Here is a 26104-nt window from a genome sequence, read left to right as displayed (position 1 = left end):
CCTTTATGCATTAGCCATTGGATACAGGGGGGGTTTGATACGACTGCGAGTTTGAGTTATTTTTGCGGGGAAAAGGGTACCACAGAAATTCTCGCATTGTAAAGGGGGAGGGGAGTACTACGGAAATTCTCGCATGGAGAAAAGGGGGAGAGGGTACCACGGTAATTATCACATGGGATAAATGGGGAGGGGATACCCCGGTAATTATCACATGGGGAAAAGGGGGAGGAAGGGCCTTACTGGGGGTACCCCGGTAATTATCACATGGGAAAAAAGGGAAGGAAGGGCCTTACTGGGGTGGTTCTATTTTGGGGAAAAGGGTACCATGGAAATTATCGCATGGGAAAAGGGGGGGCTTACGGGGGGAGGTCGACTATGGGGTTAAGGGTACCATGGAAATTATCGCATGGAAAAAAGGGGGAGGGTGCCTTACTGCGATGGTTCAACTATGGGGAAAAGGGTGGCACGGAAATTATCCCATGGGAAAAGGGGTTGGGGGGGGGGCGTACTAGGGTGGAGTGCCTCGAAACACACCACTAGCTGAGGGCCCGCCTGTAAGGCGGGCTTCTCGGCTAGGATAATATATAATACTTTATTGTCAGGATAGAGAAAGTGAAATACACTTATTGGGCTCCTGAGTACGCACTCATATTACGTACACCAAGCGTTCAAAAACAATATTAACATAAAACAAAATAATACAAAACAAGATTACCAACACAAGACAGAGATATAGATAAAAAATAAACAAAGTGGGCAAGGGGTAGATGAGACGGGAAATAATACGGATAATAAGAAAACTAAGCGGAACAGTATAAAAATTATGTACAGACAAGAACAGGTGAATTGGGGAAGCTAAAGAGATTAAGCGGTAAATAGTACAACACACTATACAATAATTTAAAACTAATTCGATATTTACAAGGGGGAAATGGGGAGTGACTAGAAGGTCCAGCCCCGAAACTTGTCCAAACGTGATTTAAAAGAACCAACCAATGATTTAGTTTTCACGGCAGAGCGGAGCTCATTCCAGTGGTTAATAATACGTTGAGTGAAAAAGACCCGTCTGGATAAACAGCTGCACCTGATTTTGTACAGGGTTGGTGCTTTTCGACCAGACCACTTAATTGTAAAGAACTGGTCAGCCGTCAAGTCATAGAAACCATGTACAATCTTAAAAGTTTCAATGAGGTCAGTTCGAAACCAGATGATGTTGCTTACGACGTTATGCCACATGATCATGATCATATTTAGTTTCAATTTTTTTATAAGATGGCGCGCGTATGAGCGATTCCACGGACCACTCATTTCTATTTCTATGCTACCGAGTTCCGACCGAGTTTTAAATTGAATATATGAAAGCTGTCTGCTCGTTAAAAATTCTCTCTGCACAACTGCTGAAAGTTTAAACCGAAAAACATTGAAATTCAAAAGTTGTCTGCTATTTCTTCACACATTTAGTTGACGGATATTAAGGCAGACGACGCTATATTTCCTAAGCTCGAAACCTACGGAGCTAAGTTCCGGCAGGAAGTGGGTAAACGCTATGGACTACGCGTTAGGCTGTGATTTCGAAACTAGAATACGAGATGTATATTATCTTTGCTCAAACGTTAAAGGGAATATAACATGCAAACAATCTTTATGGAAGACCCTTTAAATTTTTACAGTGGCGCCAAACATTTTTAAAGCCAAAGGAAAGAGTGGCCCGAGCGGCAAACATTGGTGTTCCACAACAAATACCTGAGGTTATATTCCCTTTAATGAGATTAGCCTAGGGGTCGGTCATTTGGCCCAATCCCGTACAAAAATTGGAAAAAAATCCACATCCAAAATCCAAGAATTTCGCTCCCATAGGTTTTGTATGACAAATCCGCAATAAAAAATCCTGGATTTTTATAAAATCCAAAACCCGTACTGTCGTACACAAAAGAGGCAAATGTCCGACCCCTTGAGATTAACGATGCATCGTCACCATCATTCTGTGGCCAGACCCGACAAGGGAGGGGGAAGCCGGTACGAATTACCGGGGCCCATTATGAAAACCATAAAATGGCTATCTATAGTAGTAACGGCTACAAAACACAATGTAATACAATCCAAAATGGGGCAAGGACAGTAACAATTACAAAATCAGAACAAGATGTAAAATAAGATAAGGGAGATAAATATTAAGACGTAAAATAAGATAAGGGAGATAAGATTAAATATCGGAATAAAAAAAAAATTCTACTAGAGTTTTAAATTTAGAATAGTGTTTTTCAGTAACGATATGCGTTGGGAGAGAGTTCCAATGGTTAATTACACTATGGGAAAAATAATTATGTCGAAATGCAGTTTTTGCTCTTGGTTTAGTTAACTTAAGGGAATTACCACGCGTCGTGGACCCCACATTTAAGGAAAAGAAATCATTAAAGGTACTATCGATGCCATTATAGAAAAATTTGTGGAGTAGACATAAATTATTAATTTTGTGGCTGTATAGAAAGGGATTTTAAACGAGAAGGGGCAGGGAGCTTTTGAAATTGAGTGACGAGTTTGGAAAATTGGTTTTGCGCTTTTTGCAGAGCTAAGAGATCAGTCGATAAATGGGGGAGGTGGTCCAGATGGGGGAGCAATAATCAATGATGGGAAGGGCAAGTGAATTATACACTTGTTTTACAAGTTTGGGAGAACGATAATTAAGGCTGCAGCGAGGTAATCCAGCCACGGAACGAACACGTTTGGCGACCTTATTACTGTGAGCAGATAACTTAAGGCTGGGGTCTACAATAACTCCAGGGTCGCTCTCGGAGAGAGTGGATGCGAGTGGAGTGCCTTTAATGGTATAAACAAAATTGTTGTTGTGATGGCCTAAATGCAATACAGAACATTTACTGGAGTTGAAGGCCAACCCATGGGAATCCGCACAGAGAACAATAGCATCCAACCAGTGGCGGCCTAAGGGGGGGGGCGGGGGGGCGGTCCGCCCCGGGTACCAGATCCCTGGGGGACGACCTTATCTACGTTACTCCAGGCAGAAGCGTGGCCCTGAAGGACCACCCTTTGCTTGCGGTCCTTTAAAGGAAAAGTCCAGGTTTGGTAAAACTTGGGTCTATTTGAAAGATCATGTTTAAATAAACCCAAAAATATCTTTTAATGACGAGAAATTAATTTTTAAACGAGTGAAATGTACCGCCAAGCGATCTGCCATTTTTTGTTTCGGGGTGACGTTTTAGGACTTTAATCACGCGCTGTTCGTGCTATAACAGGCTTTAACAGCGCTCTGTTCCCCGCGCGCGCTTGCTCCGCGTGCGGTCTGCGGAGGGAAGGCGAAAGAAAATGGCAGCTCGTTTGGTGGTAAATTTCGCTCGTTTAAAAATTAATTTCTCGTCATTAAAAAAAGATACAATTTTACGACTGATATTTTTTAGTATATTTAAACATGATCTTTGAAATGGACCCAAGTTTTACCCAACCTGGACTTTTCCTTTAAGTAACTCTCAAGCCACCGTAGCGCATCCCCAGCAATACCGGCGCAGCGGAGTGACTCAAGAAGAATAGAATGTGGGATGGAATCGAAGGCCTTGGAAAAGTCCAAGTAAATTACATCCACATTGTAGCCCTCATCGAGCCACTTTGACCAAGCGTTCGTAGCCTGGAGCAAGTTAGTAAGACACGAACGTTTGGAAAGAAAACCATGCTGAGAAGGAGAAAAAAATTGGTGCTAGGGCATATGTAAGAAGGCTGTAATTTGGTCGTTGGCAATGATTTCGCATAGTTTAGGGGCCTGATTTAAATTACTAATCGGTCGGTAGGTAGATTTGTCGCTTCGAGGACCTTTTTTGTGAATGGGGGTAATATGAGCGTCCTTCCAGGAAGGGGGGAGCTCACAGAGAGTAAAAGAACAAGAAATAAGGAGATACAGTGGGAGGGATAGGGCATTTGCTAGATATTTAATTAAATGAGGGTGAAGACCGTCGGGACCTGGGGATTTAGAAGCATTTAATTTACCCAATAAGATGACAATATCAGCAGGTTCACACGATAATTTAGAAAGAGTTGGAGATTGCACATTAACATTAGCACAATGAGCTAGTGGCGGAGCTAAAGGGTTACTGATTCTAACAGTGGAGGCAAAAAAAGCATTAAACACTGAAGCTGCTTCAGCTAAAGTAGTAGTTATAGAACCATCTGGCTTCTTAAGCTCGGAGATGGGTACACGAGAGGAGCGGAATTTGTTAATGTGGGTCCAGAAGGACTTGGGGTTATCACGAATAAGATTGGTTAAACCTGCCTCATATTTACGACGAGCGTTTCGAACATGCGATGTAAAAGCATTACGAGCAGTACGGTATAGGTTATGAAGGGTGTCTAAAACACTAGGAGAAGTAAGACGCTTTTTAGCCCATAGGAACCGAGACCAGGCAGCAGCCTTAAATTATCTGCTACGTATTGTACGAGGGTTTGGCCGAGGTGCTGAATGAGGTTTACTGAGAGGAATAAAACGGGCAATAACGGCAGATAATATTTCATGAAAAGCAGACCAGGACTCTGAGATGTTGGTAGATTGCAAGACTATAGTGACCAGTCAACAGAGGAAAGAAAGGTGATAAATGACACATAATCCCCTTTAAAGAAATTGGACCTAGTGACAAAGGTAGGGCAAGACCCACGTAACTGCACTTGATATAAAACAACACCGTTTATAAAATATCTCTTACGAGAGATTCTGAAGTATCCATCTAGGCTATTAAAAGTAAACGTCTAATTTCGCAAGACTTGAATCTCAGTCTGTCATATTTTCTCGATTAAAATTAAAGCTATGACGTACATTGCACGATTGGAAAAACGTCAGAACTTTGAGGAATTTTGACACGCCCATAATAAAGAAAGTTTGGGCCTGGTGTGTAGGAGGATGTCATACCTAAAAAAATAAAAACTATTGACTTATGAAAGTGCTTAATAACCTACAGCGTCCTTCTTCAATTACATTTATTTGGCATAAGTAGGGGGTGTTTTGTATTTCATTAGGAACTTAGGAAGATATGTAAATGTTTCCTCAATTATGTAATATGGGGAAAATGAAGACAAAGTACGTATTTGATCTACCAGGAAAAAAGATCGTTACTCATGACACGGAGAGCCCAACCCAAATGTTTTCTCCAGAAAGAAGCAGAAAGGGAAGCGGCTTTCCAGGGAACCCGCAGTCGCACGGTTTCCACTTTCCAGGGGGAAGTCACTGTGGGGAAGGATATTATTGCCTCTATGGGAAGGACATTATTGCCTCTATGGGAAGGACAAAGCAGGTCTGCAGGTGAGCCTGGTGACTGGTGAGACGGTCTAAGGAATAAGCGAAGACTGTCAAGTTGATTGATTGACTTCTAGCCGTCGTTTTGTGAATGAAATTCACAATGAAAGTTAATAAAAATCTTTTCTAATTTTACAAATATTTAGTATTTCCGAGTAGGTTTAGTTACGTTATTTAAGAAAATGTACAAAGAATTTATAGATAATTGGTATATGTAAAAGGCTTCGTGAAAATTGATAACCGAGGCTTAGGTTTACGAAAAAAAATCTAGTTGGATTGAGAACATGAGATGAGTTTGAACTTTTCCCATGGATCATGACCCGACTATGACCGCGTCTCTGACTCCCGAAGAAGAACAGGTAAGTTTTAAATGTTTTTTGTTTGTTCGTTTCACTATTTCCTAGTTATTCTATAACGCTAATGGCTATTGTTGTTGGTTTCGCACCAATGCCTTTATATTGAAGATGAATAGGCCTATTCGGGTTTATCTGTGTAGTTTTGTAGGAGCACTGTACTATTTGCTTAAATATTGTTCATATTGGCTAGTCTGTCAAGGAGTACATATCCATTGTCAACGAACTACGCCGTTGTCACAGTGCTGGCCCATTAGCATGGAATACAGCTGTCAAGTTCATGATGGCTAGAAAATTTGATATTCGTCGAGCACTCAACCTATATGAATCTCACGAGGTTAGCCTCTCTTGCCCCTTTTAGTCATTTTAAGTAGTTTTTAATGCGCGCTTGTGCCTGGTAGATATTATCCTTAGAAATTATAAACATTTAAGTGCTTAGGGTAGAACTTACAATTCTGTGTCTAAAATTTAAAAAGGAACGCTATTCTAACAGATTACAAGAAGACGTGAATGCTTAGTTAGGTTTGATCCAACAGTGGATCCATTAAAATCTGAACTGGACACTGGAAAGTTTTCAATTCTTGTTAGTTTTTTTTTATAAATATAAAAATTTTATTAAAATAACTATTGTAACAGTTTATTGTTATTTAGCCCACTAGGGATGGTTCGGGAGCTGCTATTGCCGTTTTTACTGCTTATAAGCATTTTCCATTAGAAACAACTCACCAGTCCACTTTACAGGGTGTCGTTTACCAATTAGATGTAGCCTTGGAAAGGTACATTGATATAGGCTGAATGGTTGTTATTTATACACGTTAATTTTATTTTACTTTGTACTTTACATTGAAAGCTTGGAAACACAGCGATGCGGTGTTGTCTTTATATACAACATGACCAGATCTAAATATGCCAATTTTGACTATGAGCTTAGTCAAAAGATACTTAGCCTGTTAAAAGTAAGCACAGTTGCTTTAGTAGTCAGTGTAATATGCGCGTGACTTGTTTTGTTTACTTTTTAAATTTGCTTGTTTTTTCTAGGGAGGGTATCCAGCTAGGCTTAAGAAAGTTCTAATAGTATCAGCACCGCTATGGTTCAAAGCCCCATTCAAAATTCTGAGACTTTTTGTTAGAGAAAAATTAAGAGATCGCGTAAGTCTTGTTTTTGTTTTAAAAATAAATCATGGTTGTTTCACATACAAACAATTGTAGGGAATATTATCTTCACAAGTTATTACGCATAGGACTTAAGTTTTTAAATAAAATTTTTTGGTCATCGAATATTACAGTACACAATAGTTAAATGGAAATCAACGCAAAACTGTGGTTTTCATGAGATTTTGTAATTTGAATATAAAATCTATAAAATTGTTACCAAATCTCATAAATAACCCATTTAATTTGTTTGTTTGGTGTAATATTAAATTTCAAATCATTAAATGAATGAAAATAGTCTCTAAGGTCGTGAAAAGCGAGCTTTTACCCTCCCTCTGCTTACGTGCTTTTTTGCCTGAGAAATTGACCATTCACTCTCTTCCCACCTTCCTGAACACCATTTTTCTGAGCTTTCATTTTTCTCATGCTTACTAAAGAGGACTGCTGAGGAGAAGGTAGTGATTTTGTTTCTGTCATATTTTTGATCTCCCATTTCTTTCATTTAGAGTCATAGTACCCCTTTTAGCACATTAACTTTAATTTCTTTACTGCCTTCCCTTCTTTGAGCCTCTTTTTCATATTTGCTTTTGAATATCTTTGAAATTGGTTTACTGGGAATTGTTGTACTGAAATGTTTTTAAGAATTAGATTTTTGTAAAAGTCCGTACATCATAAGTAATAAGAGTTAAATATGTTTGGTCAGTGAAAAATCTTAGACATGTTGCGTCCTTGTAAAAATTTCAAGGCTCTTGTTTTATCACACTACGAGGACTTTTTTTATGCCACTGATTTTTGGAAAAATGTTTCGGCTAATAATTCATAGCATTTGCTAAATATGTTTGGGCTGCTGTTCCGCAGGGGCTTTGCAAATTTTAAATTGTGTACGGGCCTTTACGAATAACTTAAACAATGTTGTAATATATAATTGTATGTGTTTTGAATTTATTTGTTTTTAAACATTGCGCAGGTTTATATGGTGAGCATACCACAATTGGCCTCTCATATATCTACAGCTGCATTACCGAGAGAGTTAGGTGGTCTTTTAGAAGTTGACCATAAAGCTTGGCTTATTCATTGTTTGAAGTCCACTGCTAATCGCTACGGGGATTTGTGTGATCTATCTCCTTTGCCTTTAACAACAACATCCTCTACCCTGGGCTCGGAAGCGGAAGCGGGCAAAGATGGACTTGTTCCCCAGTTGTCAAACGGATTATCAAAACTTTTGAGTGAAACAGAAACTGACGAATCTGAACTTCAATTTTCTTTACATGAAAAGCAGAATTTCGAAGATCGTGAGAAGGAAGTGGAAGTTATAAAAGACAAGAAAGATAAAATTGAAGAAAATGTGTGTTTGTGCATTTAGTCTTTTTTTTTTCAATGTAATTAATTGGAAAAGTTGCTGGTTTTTAGAATACTGGAGAAGGAAATCCAATCTCACCTGATTCTTCATCCTTGGAGCTTCCAGATGATGGGAAAACTTCTGGATCTTCAACTTGGGCAGAATCACTTCACACCGAAGCAGATGGTGGCATGTCATTAGAGGAATTTATAGTTCATCTGAAGAATACTGGTCGAAAGGGTCTATTTGAAGATTATGCTAAAATTAAGGGTACTCCCCCAGATGGCACTTTTGACGCTTCTAGGTAATTTTGTATTTAAACTACTTGAAATAAAATAACATTTACATATCATATCGTATACATAGATTAAAAAGTAACCAAAGTAAAAACCGTTATACGGATGTTCTCTGCTATGACCATACCCGTGTTAAAGTCGGACTTCAGCAGTCTGAGCCCGATACGGATTATATCAATGCAAATTTTGTTGATGGATACAAGCAAAAGAACGCTTTTATATCTACGCAAGGTAAAAAATTTGGGTAACATGGTTATTTAGCTGTAACTATAATATCATTTTATATTGTAGGTCCACTACCAAAGACTTATGAAGATTTCTGGCGGATGATTTGGGAACAGCATTCACAAATTATTGTGATGACAACTAGAACTATGGAACGTAGTCGCCATAAGTGTGGTCAATACTGGCCGAAAGATGAAGGTGCTGAAGAGTTATACGGCGTCTTCCAGATTGCGAACAAAGGAGTGGAGCAGCAGAATGATTATATTTTAACTGTTTTAAAAATCAAAAATTCCTTCGTAAGTTAGGAAGATTTAGCTTACTAATCTTTTGACAGTTTTATAAAATTTCAACTTATTTTTTCAGAGTGGAGAAATTCGGGAAGTGAACCACATGCAATTTACAAGTTGGCCCGACTTTGGGGTACCACATTCAGCTCTTGCAATGCTAGATTTCCGAACCAAAGTAAGAGATAAGCAAGCCAAAGCTGTGCAAAGTCTCAGTACAAAATGGCAAGGCCATCCTTTAGGACCTCCAATTGTAGTTCATTGCAGTGCAGGAATTGGAAGAACAGGTTTGTATTTTTGTATGAATGAGATTATTGATTGTATCAAACTGATGCCAATAATGAAGGCTTATGTTCTTAATCTGTTTATGGTAATATTATTATATACTTTGAATGGTAAGAATAATTCCACACTTTGACAAGTTAGTACACTACATTTGATCAATTAGTATGCCACACGTTGACCAAATAGTATGCCATAATGGTTTGACTTATTGTTTTGCCATAGTTTGACCTATTACTACATCATAGCTTGATAAATTAGTATGATTAAATGACATATCTTGATCGATTAGAATGCCGCAGCTTCAAAATTAGAGCACTATAGTTTGATTAAGTATTTTGAATATTTAAAACGCAATACATTAAAGATAAAATTAATTCATATTTCAGGGACTTTTATAACACTTGATATTTGTATAAGACGCCTGGAAGATTGTGGACGAATCAATGTTCGTCGAACTGTTGAACGCATTCGAGGACAACGTGCCTTCAGTATCCAGATGCCAGATCAGTATGTCTTCTGCCATTTGGCACTGTTGGAGTATGCTCTGAGTCGAGGGCTTCTGCAGGATGTAGATTTGTCCGGATTTAATGAAAGTGATACAGAATCTGAGTGAATAACAAAGGTGAAGGTACCAGACTTTCTTTGACCTCTTATTTTGTTGTGAAAATGTTTTTAAATAGTACTACAATTATTATTATTATTATAATATAGTTATAATTTTGTTATTCGTCACTGAGTAATCGTGCCCTTTTGAATGCTAATTTACAGCATTCGAAGCCCTCACTAGTCTAATAGGCTCAATTAGGAAAAAATTGTATGATGAGTTTTATCCCTTCTCACCCTTTGAAATGGTTGGTATATATTATTTATACATATTACTGCTACTTACTCAAGTTATATTAGTTTTGCCTACTTAAAGCAGGGACTATGTTTAAGTCCTTTAAATTATATCACTATCATGGCAGTTATTTCAATAAAGGGAAATTGTAAAATACATTTAATTGATTTCAGTGGATTTTAATCCATTTTGTCTAAATTATATACCAATAACCATAAACAATTTTGTATATTTGAGTTTACTTTAGTTTTAGGGTTTTCATTATTTTTACGCCGGTGTACTAACCCAGAATACTTTAAAAAGTGTTAATTTGTTGCGGGGAATGATTGATGCCATAATATATAGGGTGCTGTGAGGCTCCTTGTACCAGCAAATGCTTTGCTGTAACATTCACGAGTATTGTCAATTTCTGGGAATACATTATGCTTGTATGAACCAAGGGGCCAAAATTGACAAAAGGTTCTATGAGGACTGGAATGAATGTGGAGCCAGTGTCTTGTTTGCCAACCTTTGTTTGAATGAGAATACTGTACTTCCACAAACTAGGGAAGCATGGGCTTGTCCTAAGAGAACTACAGTACTGTTATATTATCCCCATTTTACTTTTTGTTAAGTATCTTTTGTTCGTATGTGAATGTATCGAGTATTTGGCAAAACTTCGTGCACAGTATTTTTTTTGCCAATATTCAGGGACTCTTAATTGCCAAAAATATGGCAAAAAAATTATTTTATATTTCAAAACTGGGAAAAGCTTCCTGCTCTTAGCGGACAATTTAAAAAAATGTGCTGTAATATTGCGTAAATGCCTATTATGAATTTACGTATTGGTATATCATCTAAAGTACAAACTACAGAGTAGGTCTGTGGTCTTAACGTCCTTTGATAGAAAGTGAATCTGTTTTTTTTTCTAACCATTACTAACTTATTCCACTTGCACACTCCCATTAGCTATTTGATATATATCCAAACACTTTAAACATAAATACAGAGCTTGTACTCTTTCGAATGCATCACCCTTAGCTGGTTTTTTCTTTAGCACAATGGACCTTGAGTCGAAGTGCTTGGCTTGCCACCCCACTCAATTAGAATACTTCTATATACGGTAACCACAGTTTAAGAGAATTGTCAGATTATTTCAGTGATAAAAAGTTATTCTCAATCATAAAAGCATTTCCAAACAAGACAAGGCGACTATGGTTGGTTGCGTAGATTATTTAATTTAATTTTATAAGTAAAAATTTCTTTACTAACAGTAAACTGATTTCTTTAAAATTGGCCTAAATGACTTGAAAATAGTATATTGCATGATATTGCATGATATTGCTCTGCCATTCAAGATCTTGGAAAATTGACTTAATAGCGAATGAGAAAGATAGTCAGTAGCTATGGCAAATGCTTGAAATGAGTAAAAACATTGTCAGTTTAATATAAATTTGTTTTAATAGAAACCCCGGCTTTAATTACTGCACGGAAATTAGAGGTCTTATTAAAAGCTTCGTACCTCTTTAAAAAAAACATATAAACAAAGAAGTATCATGTGTAGTTTGTGCAATAGATAAACATAATCATAAGGTTTGATTGGAAATGTTAACTTAATGCATGTCAAAAATTTCCCAAACCATATTTAATACCATTTAAATTCATAGCTTTGTTTTTATATGCTGTTATTGCCCGTTTGGATTCCTATACAAATCAAACCTTTAATGTAAAGAGCAAATTTTATTGTAGGCTGATTTTTTGGAAAACTAGCGTACCTCGTGTCTGAAAAAATGTAATTTTTAAAATAGTTTTATAATATTTTCAACCAAAAATTAACCATGAAAAATTATATCTGAAATTTGGGAGGGGTACCTGCAAGAATGTCAAATGAAATTCTATTCAAATGATTTATTTTACATTAATATTTTTAAATGCCTTTTGCCCAAAAAAATATTTTCCTTTACACTTTAATCCATCGGAAAACATAAAATTTGGCTTTTATCAGTGCTTTTTGTAAGGTTATGACTGATGAGTAGAAAATTTATTGTTTAAATCTGATGTTTTATTTGTTTTTGAAAAAGTATTTCATTATGCTTTTGAGACAACGTAACATTCCGATACTAAAAACAGTGTTCGGTTCCTTTCTTTAATTTTCATAACTCCAAAAATTAATACACGCATTGTTTCTTCTTAGCTTAGTTTTTAATCGCCAAAGAGAAATTGCCATCATAACTGCTAGTCACACAACTCATTGCTTTTTTAATTTTTTCCATTATTTTGGTGTTAGAAATTAATGAAATCAAATTATTTATTTTTTGAAAATGTTCCTTTGGTTAGTGCATATTTAAATGCTTTCGTCTCTCAAGTGAAAAAGTGTATTTTTATATTTTTGTATTGTTTCCATGGCGAAATAAGTGAACATAAGCATTGAAGAAAATTAATGCTTTTTTGTCTTATGAAAAAAATTTAACTTTTTCATCTTTCAACTGCGAGGAAATCTTGGGTAAAAATGTGTTTAAGAAAATCTTAACAAGAAATATTTGTGTAATTGTAATTTGTAAATAAACTTGTGAATGCAAGTTAATCTTGGCTTGAATTTAAAATTATTCTTAGAGTAATTAGAAGTTTCCTACATCAACTAATGAAAACAAAGTTACACTAACGAGGAGTGTACCCGAGGTGTAAATCACCGATTTTGATGAAACTCCGGGGTATGTAGACCTTGGGATAACATGAATTTTCACAGAGGGAAAAGTTACGCTGGGCTTCCGTTTTGCTACGGCAACCGAAAACGTTTTTGACAACATAAAATGAAAAAATCTACATTTAAAAAAAGCATGGGATTTTCTCGGTTTCACAGGGGGCTACTTGATGGATTTCACCCAAAATTGTTAAAATTTAGCATTTTAGTTAAATTTTAAATTTGGGTTTTCAAAAATTTTCACTTCATTTTAAGTTGTCAAAAACATTTTCGCTTGCCATAGCAAAACGGAAGCCCAGCGTAACTTTTCCCTTGGTGAAAATTTATGTTACCCCAAGGTCTACATACCACCCCCATTCCCCCCCCCCCAGTTTCATCAAAATCGGTGATTTACACCTCGGGTACACTCCTCGTAAGTGGTTATTTTTCATCTAGATGTTTTCTTTATAAACAAATTGTTCCCTTAGTTCAAAACAGTTGGCAGTGGCGTTGTGTGAAGAGTTTCAGTTTCATCCCCTCTGACTCCACTGAATGAATTTCTGGCTATGCTAGTTGAGTTTTAGCCAAATTATTTTATGACCCAAAAATTGAACTATCAAGACAATAAACTGGAGTAAAACCATTTTAATTTTTTCTACAATACAAAAAAAACCTTTCCTCCTAAAATATAAAGATAATATTGATAATTTAACACAACTAAAATAAATAACCATCCCCCTTTTTTTCACAAAAAATATCTTTAAGGAACATCACGCGAAACTAATGATAGATATTTTAAATAAATATATTGTAATATTTAAATAACATAAACTTGCATCCCAAAACAAAATTTTAAATGTTTTGGCACAAATATATGCAGCGAGTAACAGAATAAATCAACAATAATAATAATGGCAGATGCAGGAGGGTTTGAAACTTGTGCCATTGTATACACATACAAATGGATGTATTGGTAATGGTATCAACAACATATTTGAGCGAATTTCACTAGTTTTCTTATCAAATGTTGTCAGGAATGAGTTTGTGACACACTAAATATTATTGTTTGTAATTTCTGGATTTTCATTCTTATCTGATAGATTCTGCAAAATATATTTAAAAAAAATATCGTAAGTAACCTTATCCAGAATTAAAAGTATTACCAACCATCTGAAAAATATATTTAAAAAAGATATTATTATAAGTAACCTTATCCAGAGTTAAAAGTAGTACCAACCACTTTGCTTGCACTTTCATTCCACTCAGTATTTAATCGTAAGAGAATTGGCACTATGAAGTTGAGAAATAAAATGTAATAAACGTTTAAGGAATGGAGGAAGACAAAAAACCTCCTGTAGAAGCCTTATTTTACTTTTGGTCGTTGTTTTCAGATCTCTAGTATCTCGATTTTCAGGCGGGGGCCCAACATCTGGATCAGCTGAAGCATCAACTCTCGCAGAGTTATTTTGATTTTTCAGTTCTTTTATCTGTTTACTCTGAGATATTGTCGTATCATCTTTTACATCATTTTTTTCAGGACTTAAATTAATACTCTTTTTAGGAACTTCTACTTTTTCATTAGTGGCTTTTCTAAACGAAGCAATATAATTACATTTAAAGATAATTCTACTTGATTTAATTTCTTACGGTGGAATGTTACGCTTTATTTCTTCCAATTTAATTTCGTTTTCACTTTTCTCTGCCATTAAGATATTCACTTTATCTTTAACAAAAAAAAACAATTTAAAATTAAAGTTTATGCTTGTTAAAGCGTAAAATTTACCATTTAATTTGTCCATTTCTAATTCCCCTTGTCGTATTTCTTCAGCTAATTTGTTAACTTCTATTTGCTTTTGGTCTAGGGCAATTTTATATTTTCCTTCTTCATTTTGACTTGTTTGCAGTTGTATCTGTAAGGCACTGTTTTGTTTTTCAACGGATTCCCGTTTTTCAGCGTATATTCTGAGACGTTCTTCAAGTTTTTGTAACTCTGTTTGGAGTTCATTGTATTGCGTGTTTAGACTCCAATAACTAAAGCCGAGAATTCCCATGACCACTAATAGCCCGATAAGCAAGAATGGTGGGGTTCGGCCACTAAGGTATGGTCGTAGTTGTCCTCTAGATACCCCATTCGTTGATCCCATTTTGAAATCCAATTAATTTAATATTAACTGTTCAGTTTTCTTGGCTTGTTATTTGGTTTGTTCTGTGGGTTTTAAGAATAAAATTAATTTTTACTATTAAACATTAAGTTCTACAGCTAATACCTGTATTTCTTGTCCTGTTTTATTAGAATTAATAACGGTTTCATTTAATGTTATATCATAACCCAAAACCCGAGAGATTAAATCCAGCGAATGCTTCTCATTTTTGACATTTGGATTTTTCACATTTGCCAGCGGAGCTAAAGCTATGAAAAATTATAGCTATTTTATTGGTCTACTGTTAAATACGTAATCACATACGTCAGACGGTTAGAGTCATAGACATTAGAATAAGTCTCTATGGTTAGAGTCATTTTGGCTACGGCTACGTTCAGCGGGACTCAGCGCTGAGCGTTGAGCTTACTGTACGTTTTTTTTAACTTCCGGTTTTTACGTCATGTTGCTAAACGAAGTCAGCGGTCGGAGGAGCAGGTTTTTCCGTTGCTCATCGGTGTCGTGACGTCATTCGGCAAAGTTAAAGGAGGGGTAGCAGACGATATTTTGTTCGTTAAGTCAGCCATAGACTAATTAGTCTATGAGTCAGCGAACTATAAATCGTACAACAACTTTTAGATTTTTGTGACGTAGCGTTGATTAAAAGAACTCAACGGTTTTTCTCCGTTGATAGTTGTTGAACGCAGCCGTACGACAACTTTTTTTCACTGAACTGTTTTTGTAATTTCAGGTTTTGACGTCACGTTGGCAACGTTAGCTCAACAAATTCTTCGTTGTTTAACGGAATCGTGACGTAACAGCACACGGGAAGGCTAGCTGCGGACGACTCAGCAGACGATATTAAAAAAAATTTACAACAATCGTAAAAAAGCGTTCAGCAAAAGTCTCAACGGAATTAACGCAAACGTAAGACTTTAAGACCGTTAAGCTTCACTGAATGTAGCCAGAGATAGAAAAGAAATAGACGGAAGATTACCGAAGGAGGATAGGAAGGGAGGCGAAGTAGGAGGGATGAACGTGCCAGCATCCATAGATATAGTTATTGTATATATAAAGAAATAGAGGCACTATTGTATCTGGCGAAGTTGACCGCGAGTGCCGACCACCTTTTCGCCAATGTAGGAAGCCATGAGATGGGCAGATTACGTGGCGCCATCGACGCGCGGTGAAATGAAATACATTATGCCTTTTGGAAAATCAACTGTCATTTGATGTAAACAAAGAAAGGATAGATGGCGTTGCAAATTCTGCCCATCTCCGCTTTCATACATGCGGGGGGGGGGGGGATTAATTATACCGGTCAAAAACAGGGGTGCCTTAACGCTGTGATCTTACCTCTATTTATTTTCTATCTCTATGGTATCTCTAGTTCATATTCTACCACATTGGTTTTCCCGCAGTATTCGAAATGGGTAGGTGGCCGCGTAACTGAGGAATAGCCAAACAGCCGTGGCAGACTATCGACCAATATCAACCAATCAGGACTCAAAGAGCTACTACCGTCGGTAACGTGTGACGTCTAGCTTGAGTTCTAAATAATAAAAAAATGACTTTATACATTACTATAGAGTAGTAGCACTCCCTAGCTTTGGCCATGGCCGCCATTGTGGGCGCGAATTTTTTATGAATAGGAAAAAGCATGGGTGACGTTGTGTGACGTAGCACTGCCATTACTCTATAGAACCAGCAATTGATTGGCCGATATCTCTTTTATTTTTAATTTTACTGTCGATGTTTTTAAATATGGCGGGTGATCAAACTATTCCGACGAGGTGATAAGTTAAAAAAAAACTATTTATTTAATAATTTTAAGGGGGAAGTCAGCAATAACTCTAGAAATAAAAAATAACACGTTCTTACGACACTCCCTAATTCTAAAACAAGTTGGCAAGCCAAAATATACCTCTCATCGGAAGAATTGTCCCTAGTGGTATTAATTTCTCGAGATGACCCTTAAAGATAGATCTCCGCAATTCAGAGTTATCCCGGTTCTATACCGCCCGGTATAAAATTTTAATTATAATTAAAATAATTGAGACGAAACAACCGATTATAATTTATTAAGAATATTATAAATTAAGTAGTTACAACCGTACGTTAGACGTACTAAAACAATGCACAATTGAATTCAGGTAAGTATGTAAATTTGTGTAAATATTTTAATTAAGGTAAGTATGTAAATTTGTGTAAATATTTTAATTCAAGTAAGTATGTAAATTGGTGTAAATATTTTAATTCAGGTAAGTATGTAAATTTGTGTAAATATTTTAATTCAGGTAAGTATGTAAATTTGTGTAAATATTTTAATTCAAGTAAGTATGTAAATTTGTGTAACTATTTTAATTCAGGTAAGTATGTAAATTTGTGTAACTATTTTAATTCAGGTAAGTATGTAAATTTCTGTAACTATTTTAATTCAGGTAAGTATGTAAATTTCTGTAACTATTTTAATTCAGGTAAGTATGTAAATTTCTGTAACTATTTTAATTCAGGTAAGTATGTAAATTTCTGTAACTATTTTAATTCAGGTATGTAAATTTGTGTAAATATTTTAATTAAGGTAAGTAAATTTGTGTAAATATTTTAATTCTGGTAAGTATGTATTTCTGTAAATATTTTAATTCAGGTAAGTATGTAAATTTGTGTAAATATTTTAATTCAGATAAGTATGTAAATTTGTGTAAATATTTTAATTCAGGTAAGTATGTAAATTTGTGTAAATATTTTAATTCAGGTAAGTATGTAAATTTGTGTAAATATTTTAATTCAGGTAAGTATGTAAATTTGTGTAAATATTTTAATTCAGGTAAGTATGTAAATTTGTGTAAATATTTTAATTCAGGTAAGTATGTAAATTTTGGTAAATATTTTAATTCAGGTAAATATCTAAATTTGGAAAATACTTAAATTGAATTCAGGTAAATATCTAAATTTGGTAAATACTTAAATGGAATTTAGGTAAGAATTTAAATTCGGGTAAGTATTTAAATTTGAGTAAGTATTTAAAATTTAAGTTTGGGTAAATATCTGAATTCGGGTAAATATCTAAATTTGGTAAATACTTAAATGGAATTTAGGTAAGAATTTAAATTCGGGTAAGTATTTAAATTTGAGTAAGTATTTAAAATTTAAGTTTGGGTAAATATCTGAATTCGGGTAAATATCTAAATTGTGTAAATATCTGAATTCGGGTAAATATCTAAATTGTGTAAATATCTGAATTCGGGTAAATATCTAAATTGTGTAAATATCTGAATTCGGGTAAATATCTAAATTGTGTAAATATCTGAATTCGGGTAAATATCTAAATTGTGTAAATATCTGAATTTGGGTAAATATCTAAATTGTGTAAATATCTAAATTTTGGTAAACATCTAAATTTGGGGTCATTCCACGATAAATCGACCAAATGTTTTGGAATTTTCCACCCTACCTATTTAGATTTGGATAAAAATTAGTCTTAGGGTTATTCTGGTCGATAAAGCTGAATAAATTTGGGTAAAAATCTAAATTAAAATGGGTAAATTGGGTAAATTTACTATAAATATCTAAATTCAGGTAATTTGGGTAAGTTTAGTATAAATATCTAAATTCAGGTAATTTGGGTAAGTTTAGTATAAATATCTAAATTCAGGTAATTTGGGTAAGTTTAGTATAAATATCTAAATTCAGGTAATTTGGGTAAGTTTAGTATAAATATCTAAATTCAGGTAAATTGGGTCAATTCATATTAGATGTCTAAATTTGGGTAGATTGATCAGCTACTGTAAATGGTATCTTCCCATTGCGCCGAATCCCATTCGACCGAATTCCCATTAAACCGAATTCCGCCAATGTGTTTGATGAAATTAGCCTAAAGGCGGGTTTTGTATTTTTCTAATCGACCGACGCAATATTCACAATTGAGCGACCGCAAAAAAAAATTGTTTTTCTTTCTACTCCTTTTGATTTTTTTTTAATATATTTTTAAGTCTGTTGGAAACGATTTTTTCGTCTTCTTTTAATTAAAGGTTTTTCATTAATACTATAAAATTTGTATATTTTGTTAAAACGTGATACCTTTATGGTACGCTCAGTTCGCAGTTTGTTGAAATGGAACGTATAGCAAATAGAGGTGGATTTGTCGACTTGCATAACGGGAATTTATTTGACCACTTTAAAAATTGCCTGGTTAGGTTAGGTAACACTGCATGCTGTTCTGACAGATGCTGAAACGGATAAAACCTGGAGAAGTGCGGGTTTTTGGTCGAATGGGACAATCCCATTAGACCGAATCGTAAATCCGCCAAAGTGTGGCTTTTTCGATCGAATGGGATTGGGTTTCGTCCAGGCCCGTACACAGCCGCCAAAACTCGGGGGCGCCCAAATTCTTTTTGGGGGTGCCAATGCCTTGAGTCATTTTTATCTCCCCACATATGAATTTAGTAAATATACCAACATTTGGTTTATTGCGTTATTCTGGTGCAGTGAGACGCGCGAAAGCAATTTTCAAAAACTATAGTAAAATGGTTTCAAATATCTACTGAAACTAGCTCGCTAGTAAAAGTAATTTTCCTTTTTGATTAATATACAAATATTTTAGATCATATCTTTCGGTAATTGAGCTATCGATTGGTTTTGGATCGGTCGGATTGGGGATGCTCAAGTACTCATTTGGGGGCGCTGAGCATCCCCTGGCGCCCTCCATGTACGGGCCTGAAGTAAAAGGTTGGAAGTAGTTAATGAGTGCATTTCGTAAAGCTAATACAAAATTTAATTAAATACAAATGAATAAACGTAACTTTCTATTTGTCATAATAATTAAAATACGGCTTGTCAGATAACTATGGTTGAACCTTTGAAAAGTAGAGAAACCAACATGGTATTTAGTGAATCTTTATCAAAGTTGACGTATGAATTGTACTATTAAAAATTAATGTTTTACTGAAACCCCACCGCTTTTTCGTGGTTTAAATCGAAAGATCAGAGATGTCGCTACTGTGAGATATTTGGAATATATAGGTCTTTTGAAGACAGTGTGTCAATCACTTAAGCGACAAAAGAAAATCCCATTTCCACGAATTACGACAATTGGAGGAGTACGCGCTATCTTTCGGAAGTCACAACAGGAAGTCTCGCGGGCCACCGAACCACCCGCCGATAGCCGGTAGAAAAATGTCCGTAGGGTAGGAAAGGGGTGGGTAAACAAAGAAAGGGCAAAGGGCGAGTCAAACATTACTCTGGGTATAATGGGGGGGGGGGGGGGGGCTAAAAAGTGCAGAATTAGAAATATTTGGGAAAACAGGGGATTTTGCTCGTCTCTACTTCTTCCATGGTCTCGCTAACGTCATATGGTTGCTCTATCTAAATTTAGACATTCGATATGACTTATACCAATTTACCTGAAATTAGATATTTATAGTAAATTTACCCAATATACCCATTTGAATTTACATTTTTACCCAAATTTATTCGGCTTTATCGACCAGAATAACCCTTTAGACTAATTTTTATCCAAATCTAAAAAGGTAGGGTGTTAAATTCCAAAACATTTGGTCGATTTGTCGTGGAATGACCGGGCAAATTAAGAAGTTTACCAAAACTTAGATATTTACCCGAATTCAGATATTTCAAATTAAAATATTTACCCAAATTTAAATTATTACCCAAATTAAAATACTTACCTAAATTCAATTTCAATATTTAAATTTAAATATTTACAAAATTTGCATATTAAGCTGAATTAAAATATTTAAAAAATTTGCATTTTAAGCTGAATTAAAATATTTACCAAAATTTAAATATTTACCAAAATTTAAATATTTACCAAAATTTAAATATTTACCAAAATTTAAATATTTACCAAAATTTAAATATTTACCAAAATTTAGACATTTACCCTAATTAATTAAGATAGTTACCAAAAATTACACATTTACTCAAAATCAGATATTTAGCCAAAATTACACATTTACCCAAAATTACACATTTACCCAAAATTACACATTTACTCAAAATCAGATATTTAGCCAAAATTACACATTTACCCAAAATTACACATTTACCCAAAATTAGATATTTACCCAAAATTAGATATTTACCCAAAATTAGATATTTACCCAAATTTAACCACCTTTGTTTAAATTTTTTTGGAATAATTTCATAAGAGGGGGGGGGACCCTTAGAATCTTCGATTTTGCCATGTTAATTTACATAAGTAAAGAAAATTAAAAACCACTTTGTTTACGTAATACAAATTTTAATTAAAAACAAATTAAAATCGACGACTAGTTTCGCTCTCTATACAGAAAATTCTCAAGTGTTATGGCTGACAAACACATAGCTGTAGAGAGTGGTGACTCTGATGAAAGGGATTTATATGAGGCTGGTCAATTGAATGCTAAGTAGTTATAAGAAGAGTTGATGATGCGGAAGGTGTGGATTCACCTCGCTTAGTAGATGTGGGAGGTAAAATGGTAGGTGTGATATGAATGCCAATTTGAAAGGGCTGTTGTGGATGACTCTGTTTTTGCTGGTGTAAAACTGGACTTAGTTTCTTCTGACTTGCCTAATATTCCAATAAAAAGTACTGAAAATTTAAAATACTGATGGGTAGCTTTTGGAGGATGAAACCTAGAATGGAAGCTGTGAGTTGTCCAAGCTTTTTACTCAAGACAGGGTGATAGAGAGAGGCTAGCTGATTGTTGTTATGCTCATTTATCTTTTTTTTTGCTTAAACGGTTTTTCACTTTATCTGTTAAATTGTGAGACTAGCATAGGTCACTGTACTAATTTATAGTTCTAATTAAATTTAAATTTCAATATTTTAAAACAAATAAACAAGTTTGCCAGGTGGGGAACCAAAAATTTTAAGGACTCAACAAGAGCAATAATGAGAAAGCGCCTTTCTCGTGAGATTTCTCTTTCTGGCAATTGGAAGGGTGCTAATGGCAAATTTGCATTCGAAGATCTGAAGCTGAAGTGTGTAATAATAGATATGATTGATTTTACCAGACTTTTATCATTTCAACAAAGTGACTTCAGTTATTTATTCGTAGATGCGCAAACCTGAAAGTTGTGAAGGAAATAGAGGTTGGAAATACTATCAAAACATGTATAAACCTGCAAAGGACAGACAAAAGTGGTCGTCAAAGAAGAAGTTGCATACAACACTATTGCAAATGGCAAAGATAAAGTGGAAACAAGTGAATGAAAAAAAACATTTTCAGTATTTTAGTACGGTTAATACATCTTAATATTGAAAGATAAAACATTTTGTTATAATAATATAGTACCCTGAACCTGGGAGAGCTTTTAGTTTTTTTGTAAAAAATTTATTTACTGTGATAAATAGTGGCCTAAAAGTTTACAAGGCTGATAAAATTATGCCTTAGCATTTTGTGATACGTATATTTTATATAAGAGTTTCTAAGATGTGGTTTGTAAAATTGATCGCGGATTCGTTTCGGTTTTTAAAGTTTCTTAATTTTTCATTGTTTTGAAATATCCAGACGTTTTATGAAGAGCATATTTTGTGATAAAATTAGTGCCGAATATGAATGTGGCCCCCAAAACCACATTGCCCGGACGATTTCATTTATATTATTTTTTTATTTTCAATATTAATCTTAGAAAACATTTTTTTGATGAGCTTTATAAAAACGATAATAAACTCATTTTATCTCTGAACTATTTTTTTCTTTATGACTTTATAAAACAAGCCTATATAATTTTGTGTATAATTGGTCGGCAAGTCGGTAGGGCCGACTGATAAACAAGATGGATGAATAATGGTAGGGCCGACTGATAAGCAAGATGAATGAATGATGGTAGGGCCGACTGAGATACAGTTGTGAATTAAGAGTTGGCGGGCTAACATTTATTGGGGTGGGCCACCTGTCCAAAAATTAGTCGGGCCAACAACGACAAAATGACTCGAGGCCGACCTAAAACCGTGCAGTCGGCCGATGGTGACATTTGGACTGGGTAGCCTACTACGATCCGACTTAGTCGGCCGACCCTTTTTAGACGACGTCGGCCCGACCAAAATTTGCTACTGGGGGATAAGTGGTTTACCGGTTCTATTATCAAAGTTTTGGGCAGAATGATGTATATCATGGACACTCCGTATAGTGAAATCGCTGCCTACGTTAATCCGAACAAAAATCACGCTTTTGCGTCAAAACCAACCGCGAGAAGCTTCTCTATCGGCTTTTTTGTCACGAGAAGCAGATATCTAAATGGATTTGATATAAGCTTATTTTGAAATAAAAGCACGTCAAAAAAAGCAAAAGCGAAAAGCCTGAAATTTATCGTAATTGAAAACGGGGCTTAAGATTCTGTGTTGGCAGCAAATTATTTTATGTACTCACTGACATCATCAGTCTCTTTTATGTACTCACTGACATCATCAGTCTCTTTTATGTACTCACTGACATCATCAGTCTCTTTTATGTACTCACTGATATCATCACAGTCTCTTTTATTAAGAATACTGCAAATCCATTTTCATTGCAACGCTTTGTCTTTAGGTACAATGTGAAAACTAATAGGGTTTTCATTATTTTCCGTCCGGTTTCTTCTATTTCTCTTCTTTTCACTTTCATTGCAACCAGGTACAATGCATACCACCATCGTGAAGCCTTGGCATATTAATTATTATATTACAATTGCACTACCTTTTCACTCCTAAATGAAAATACAGTTATATTTTATCACGTTACAGTAGATCAATTAAAAATTAGACCAAGAAATATTACCTTACCTAATTAATACTGGATGTCTGGGCATCAAAATAGCGATAAAACGCTAATTTACGTATAAAACGCTAGCAGACAACGCAACCTAACTTTCTACAGCAAACGGCGGGAAAACTAGGATTTAAAATGTGTGACGTCACGAAGGTCCAATAAACAGCGCTCGCGGTGAGAGAATACGGCGACTTAAATTGCCAAAACAAAATAGGAAATCAGAGTCGCCGGCTTTAAGTATAAGTTTGGAAATACATGTAAATTGTTGTTACCATTAAATGTGTTAATTATACAAATAGTTAAATGTATTATAATGATAGTACATAACAGTCGCTGTACCCAAGTAATACTCCTTCCTCAGCCTTATCATCTAATTTACGACTTTTCACTTTGGGAATTAGCGAAAACACTTGGGATCCGAATACTCAGATATGTACTGGATTCGGCTTCGTGGCATGCCATGTTTCGAATGGCATTCTAGTTACACTTCTACTAGGTAGTCGATTTTGCAGATAGGCAGCTGTTAACACTGCTTCACCCCAGAAGTATTTGTCCAGACCTGAGTCGAGGGGCTGATCACTCCGCGTAATCGGTGTACAGAGCCGTACCTTTGACTGTACTAATGGGATTACGCGTAATCTTTGAAGTCCCTGCCTTTGGCAGTGGTAATCTAAGCGTAATCCGGTGTACTGATTTTCTAAGAGTGGTTAGCCCCTCGAGCTGAGTCAAGCAACATACATTCGCCATTTCTGTCAGTGAACGATTCTTTATTTCCGCCACTCCGTTTTGTTGAGGATTGTGGGACCTTGTGGGTAACGGTTGTCTTGTGAATAATACCTTGGCCTTTGAGATATGTGAGCAACTCGTTGTTCACGTAATCCTTTCCATTGTCTGATCTCAACGTTTTCAATTTTCTTCCGAACTCGTTGTTCATTTTCGCGATATATTCAATCACAAAACGTACGACTTCGCTCGTTTTCTGCATCAGTCTGACGACGGTAAATCTTGAGTGGTCGTCTATTAAAGTCAATATACACTCTAAAAACACATCAGTCTACTTGGAATGTTCGAGCATTCATTGGCTTGCCACTGTGGGGGCTAGCTTTATCAATAAAATTTGAACGCATTTAAGCTCCTTCAAAAATGAATGCTTGTCGAGCGATCAAAATTGAAGATAACCATTCCCTTCAGTATTCTTAAACAAGCAAAACAAATAGACGTATAATTAAAATCTGATAACATCAAGGTGTAGAAATGATCGCGGTAGTTCAAATAGAGCCCAATTCCCGTTTAAAATTACGCGAATTGCCGTTCAAATTAGGTTGAGATTGCGTTAAAATTAGAGCCAATTGGCATTTTAATTAAACCGATTTTGCGTTCCTTTTAACCCGAATTGTTGGTCATATTAAAGCGATTATGCATTCATATTAAAGCGAATTTGCGTTCAAAGTAGAGACAATTAACTTTCAAATTGAGGCTACTTTGCAATCATATTAAATCGATTTTGCGTTCCTTTTAGCCCGAATTGATATTCATATTAAAGCGATTATGCCTTTATATTATAGCGAATTTGCGTTCAAATTAGAGACTATTGGCTTTCAAATTGAGGCGACTTTCCAATTACGTTAAAGCGATTTTGCGTTCCTTTTAACCCGAATTTTTATTCATAATAAAGCGATTTTGCTTTCTTACTAAAACGATTTTGCGTTCTTATTAAAACGAATTGGCGTTCAAATTAGAGACAATTGACTTTCAAATTGCTATCATATTAAAGCGATTTTGCATTCATTTTCACCCGAATCTTTATTCTGTAAAAAGCGATTTGGCGTTCATATTATAGCGAATTTGCGTTAAAAATTAGGCGCATCAGCTTTCATATTGAAGTGTATTATCCATCACTGGCGTTCAAATTTTAGTAAATTAGCATTCAAATTTAAGCAACTCGACGTTCAAATTGTAGGAGAATAAATTTTGAAATTGTAGGAGAATAAATTTCAAATTGTAGGAGAATAAATTTCAAATTGTAGGAGAATAAATTTCAAATTGTAGGAGAATAAATTTCAAATTGTAGGAGAATAAATTTCAAATTGTAGGCGAATAAATTTCCAATTTATTATGAATAACCTTCAAATTTAAGATTTGCATTCGAATTTACGGATAATAAATTCCAATTTTAACAAAAATAACGTTCAAATTAAAGAAACTAAAAAAATTATGAAGTTGGCCCTCATGAAAACAAATGTAAAAATGCAATACATAACAAAAACAAAATGTTATGTTTCAAGTCGGTTGTACTACTGCCGAAGAAACTTCAGTTGATACAATATTAAACACAATTTTTTTAATATACTCCATTGTTTTTTTTAAAGAGTTCGAATACTGTAGTTGGAAAGTGTAATATCCGGCAAAGAGTGACGCTATTGCCATTTTAATACTACTAACTTCGAAGGAAATTCCGTCAATCATAACTTCGTATGGTGATTTGAATATTTCCT

The 26104-nt window shown here is 35.1% G+C and overlaps 2 protein-coding genes across 7 annotated transcripts; one reads left to right on the top strand and one right to left on the bottom strand.

Moving 5' to 3' along the window:
• The first annotated feature begins 3526 nt into the window (after nucleotides 1–3526).
• On the top strand, nucleotides 3527–16598 carry Ptpmeg2 (Protein tyrosine phosphatase Meg2). Of its 6 annotated transcripts, none has more exons than XR_016477166.1 (15): nucleotides 3527–5074; nucleotides 5149–5649; nucleotides 5837–5980; nucleotides 6137–6226; nucleotides 6295–6419; nucleotides 6494–6599; nucleotides 6682–6792; nucleotides 7763–8140; nucleotides 8206–8438; nucleotides 8501–8661; nucleotides 8722–8951; nucleotides 9019–9226; nucleotides 9611–9846; nucleotides 15611–15786; nucleotides 16281–16598. XR_016477166.1 is itself a non-coding variant. In XM_090162662.1 (14 exons), the coding sequence occupies exons 2-13, from the start codon at nucleotides 5599–5601 to the stop codon at nucleotides 9835–9837; spliced, it is 2064 nt and encodes a 687-aa protein (XP_090018788.1). In that variant the 5' UTR covers nucleotides 3527–5074; nucleotides 5149–5598; the 3' UTR covers nucleotides 9838–9852; nucleotides 10316–12582. The 6 variants fall into 6 exon arrangements, 4 of the variants coding, with proteins under 4 accessions (XP_090018788.1, XP_090018786.1, XP_090018789.1 ...); XR_016477165.1 differs by having other exon boundaries at nucleotides 9611–9852; XM_090162662.1 differs by lacking the exons at nucleotides 15611–15786; nucleotides 16281–16598 and adding an exon at nucleotides 10316–12582 and having other exon boundaries at nucleotides 9611–9852.
• Nucleotides 13347–15186, bottom strand: LOC149921892 (uncharacterized). Its single transcript, XM_090162996.1, has 6 exons — nucleotides 14989–15186; nucleotides 14505–14927; nucleotides 14369–14444; nucleotides 14094–14311; nucleotides 13959–14011; nucleotides 13347–13824 (listed from the first exon to the last, which is right to left on the bottom strand). The coding sequence occupies exons 2-6, from the start codon at nucleotides 14863–14865 to the stop codon at nucleotides 13774–13776; spliced, it is 759 nt and encodes a 252-aa protein (XP_090019122.1). The 5' UTR covers nucleotides 14866–14927; nucleotides 14989–15186; the 3' UTR covers nucleotides 13347–13773.
• Nucleotides 16599–26104: the final 9506 nt, after the last annotated feature.

The sequence above is a fragment of the Leiobunum rupestre genome, chromosome 11, assembly GCF_980474605.1.
Source record: "Leiobunum rupestre chromosome 11, qqLeiRupe1.1.hap1, whole genome shotgun sequence".
Taxonomy (NCBI): Eukaryota; Metazoa; Arthropoda; class Arachnida; order Opiliones; family Sclerosomatidae; genus Leiobunum; species Leiobunum rupestre.
Note: the sequence above shows the minus strand (reverse complement) of the source record. Positions and strands in the feature narration are given on the sequence as shown.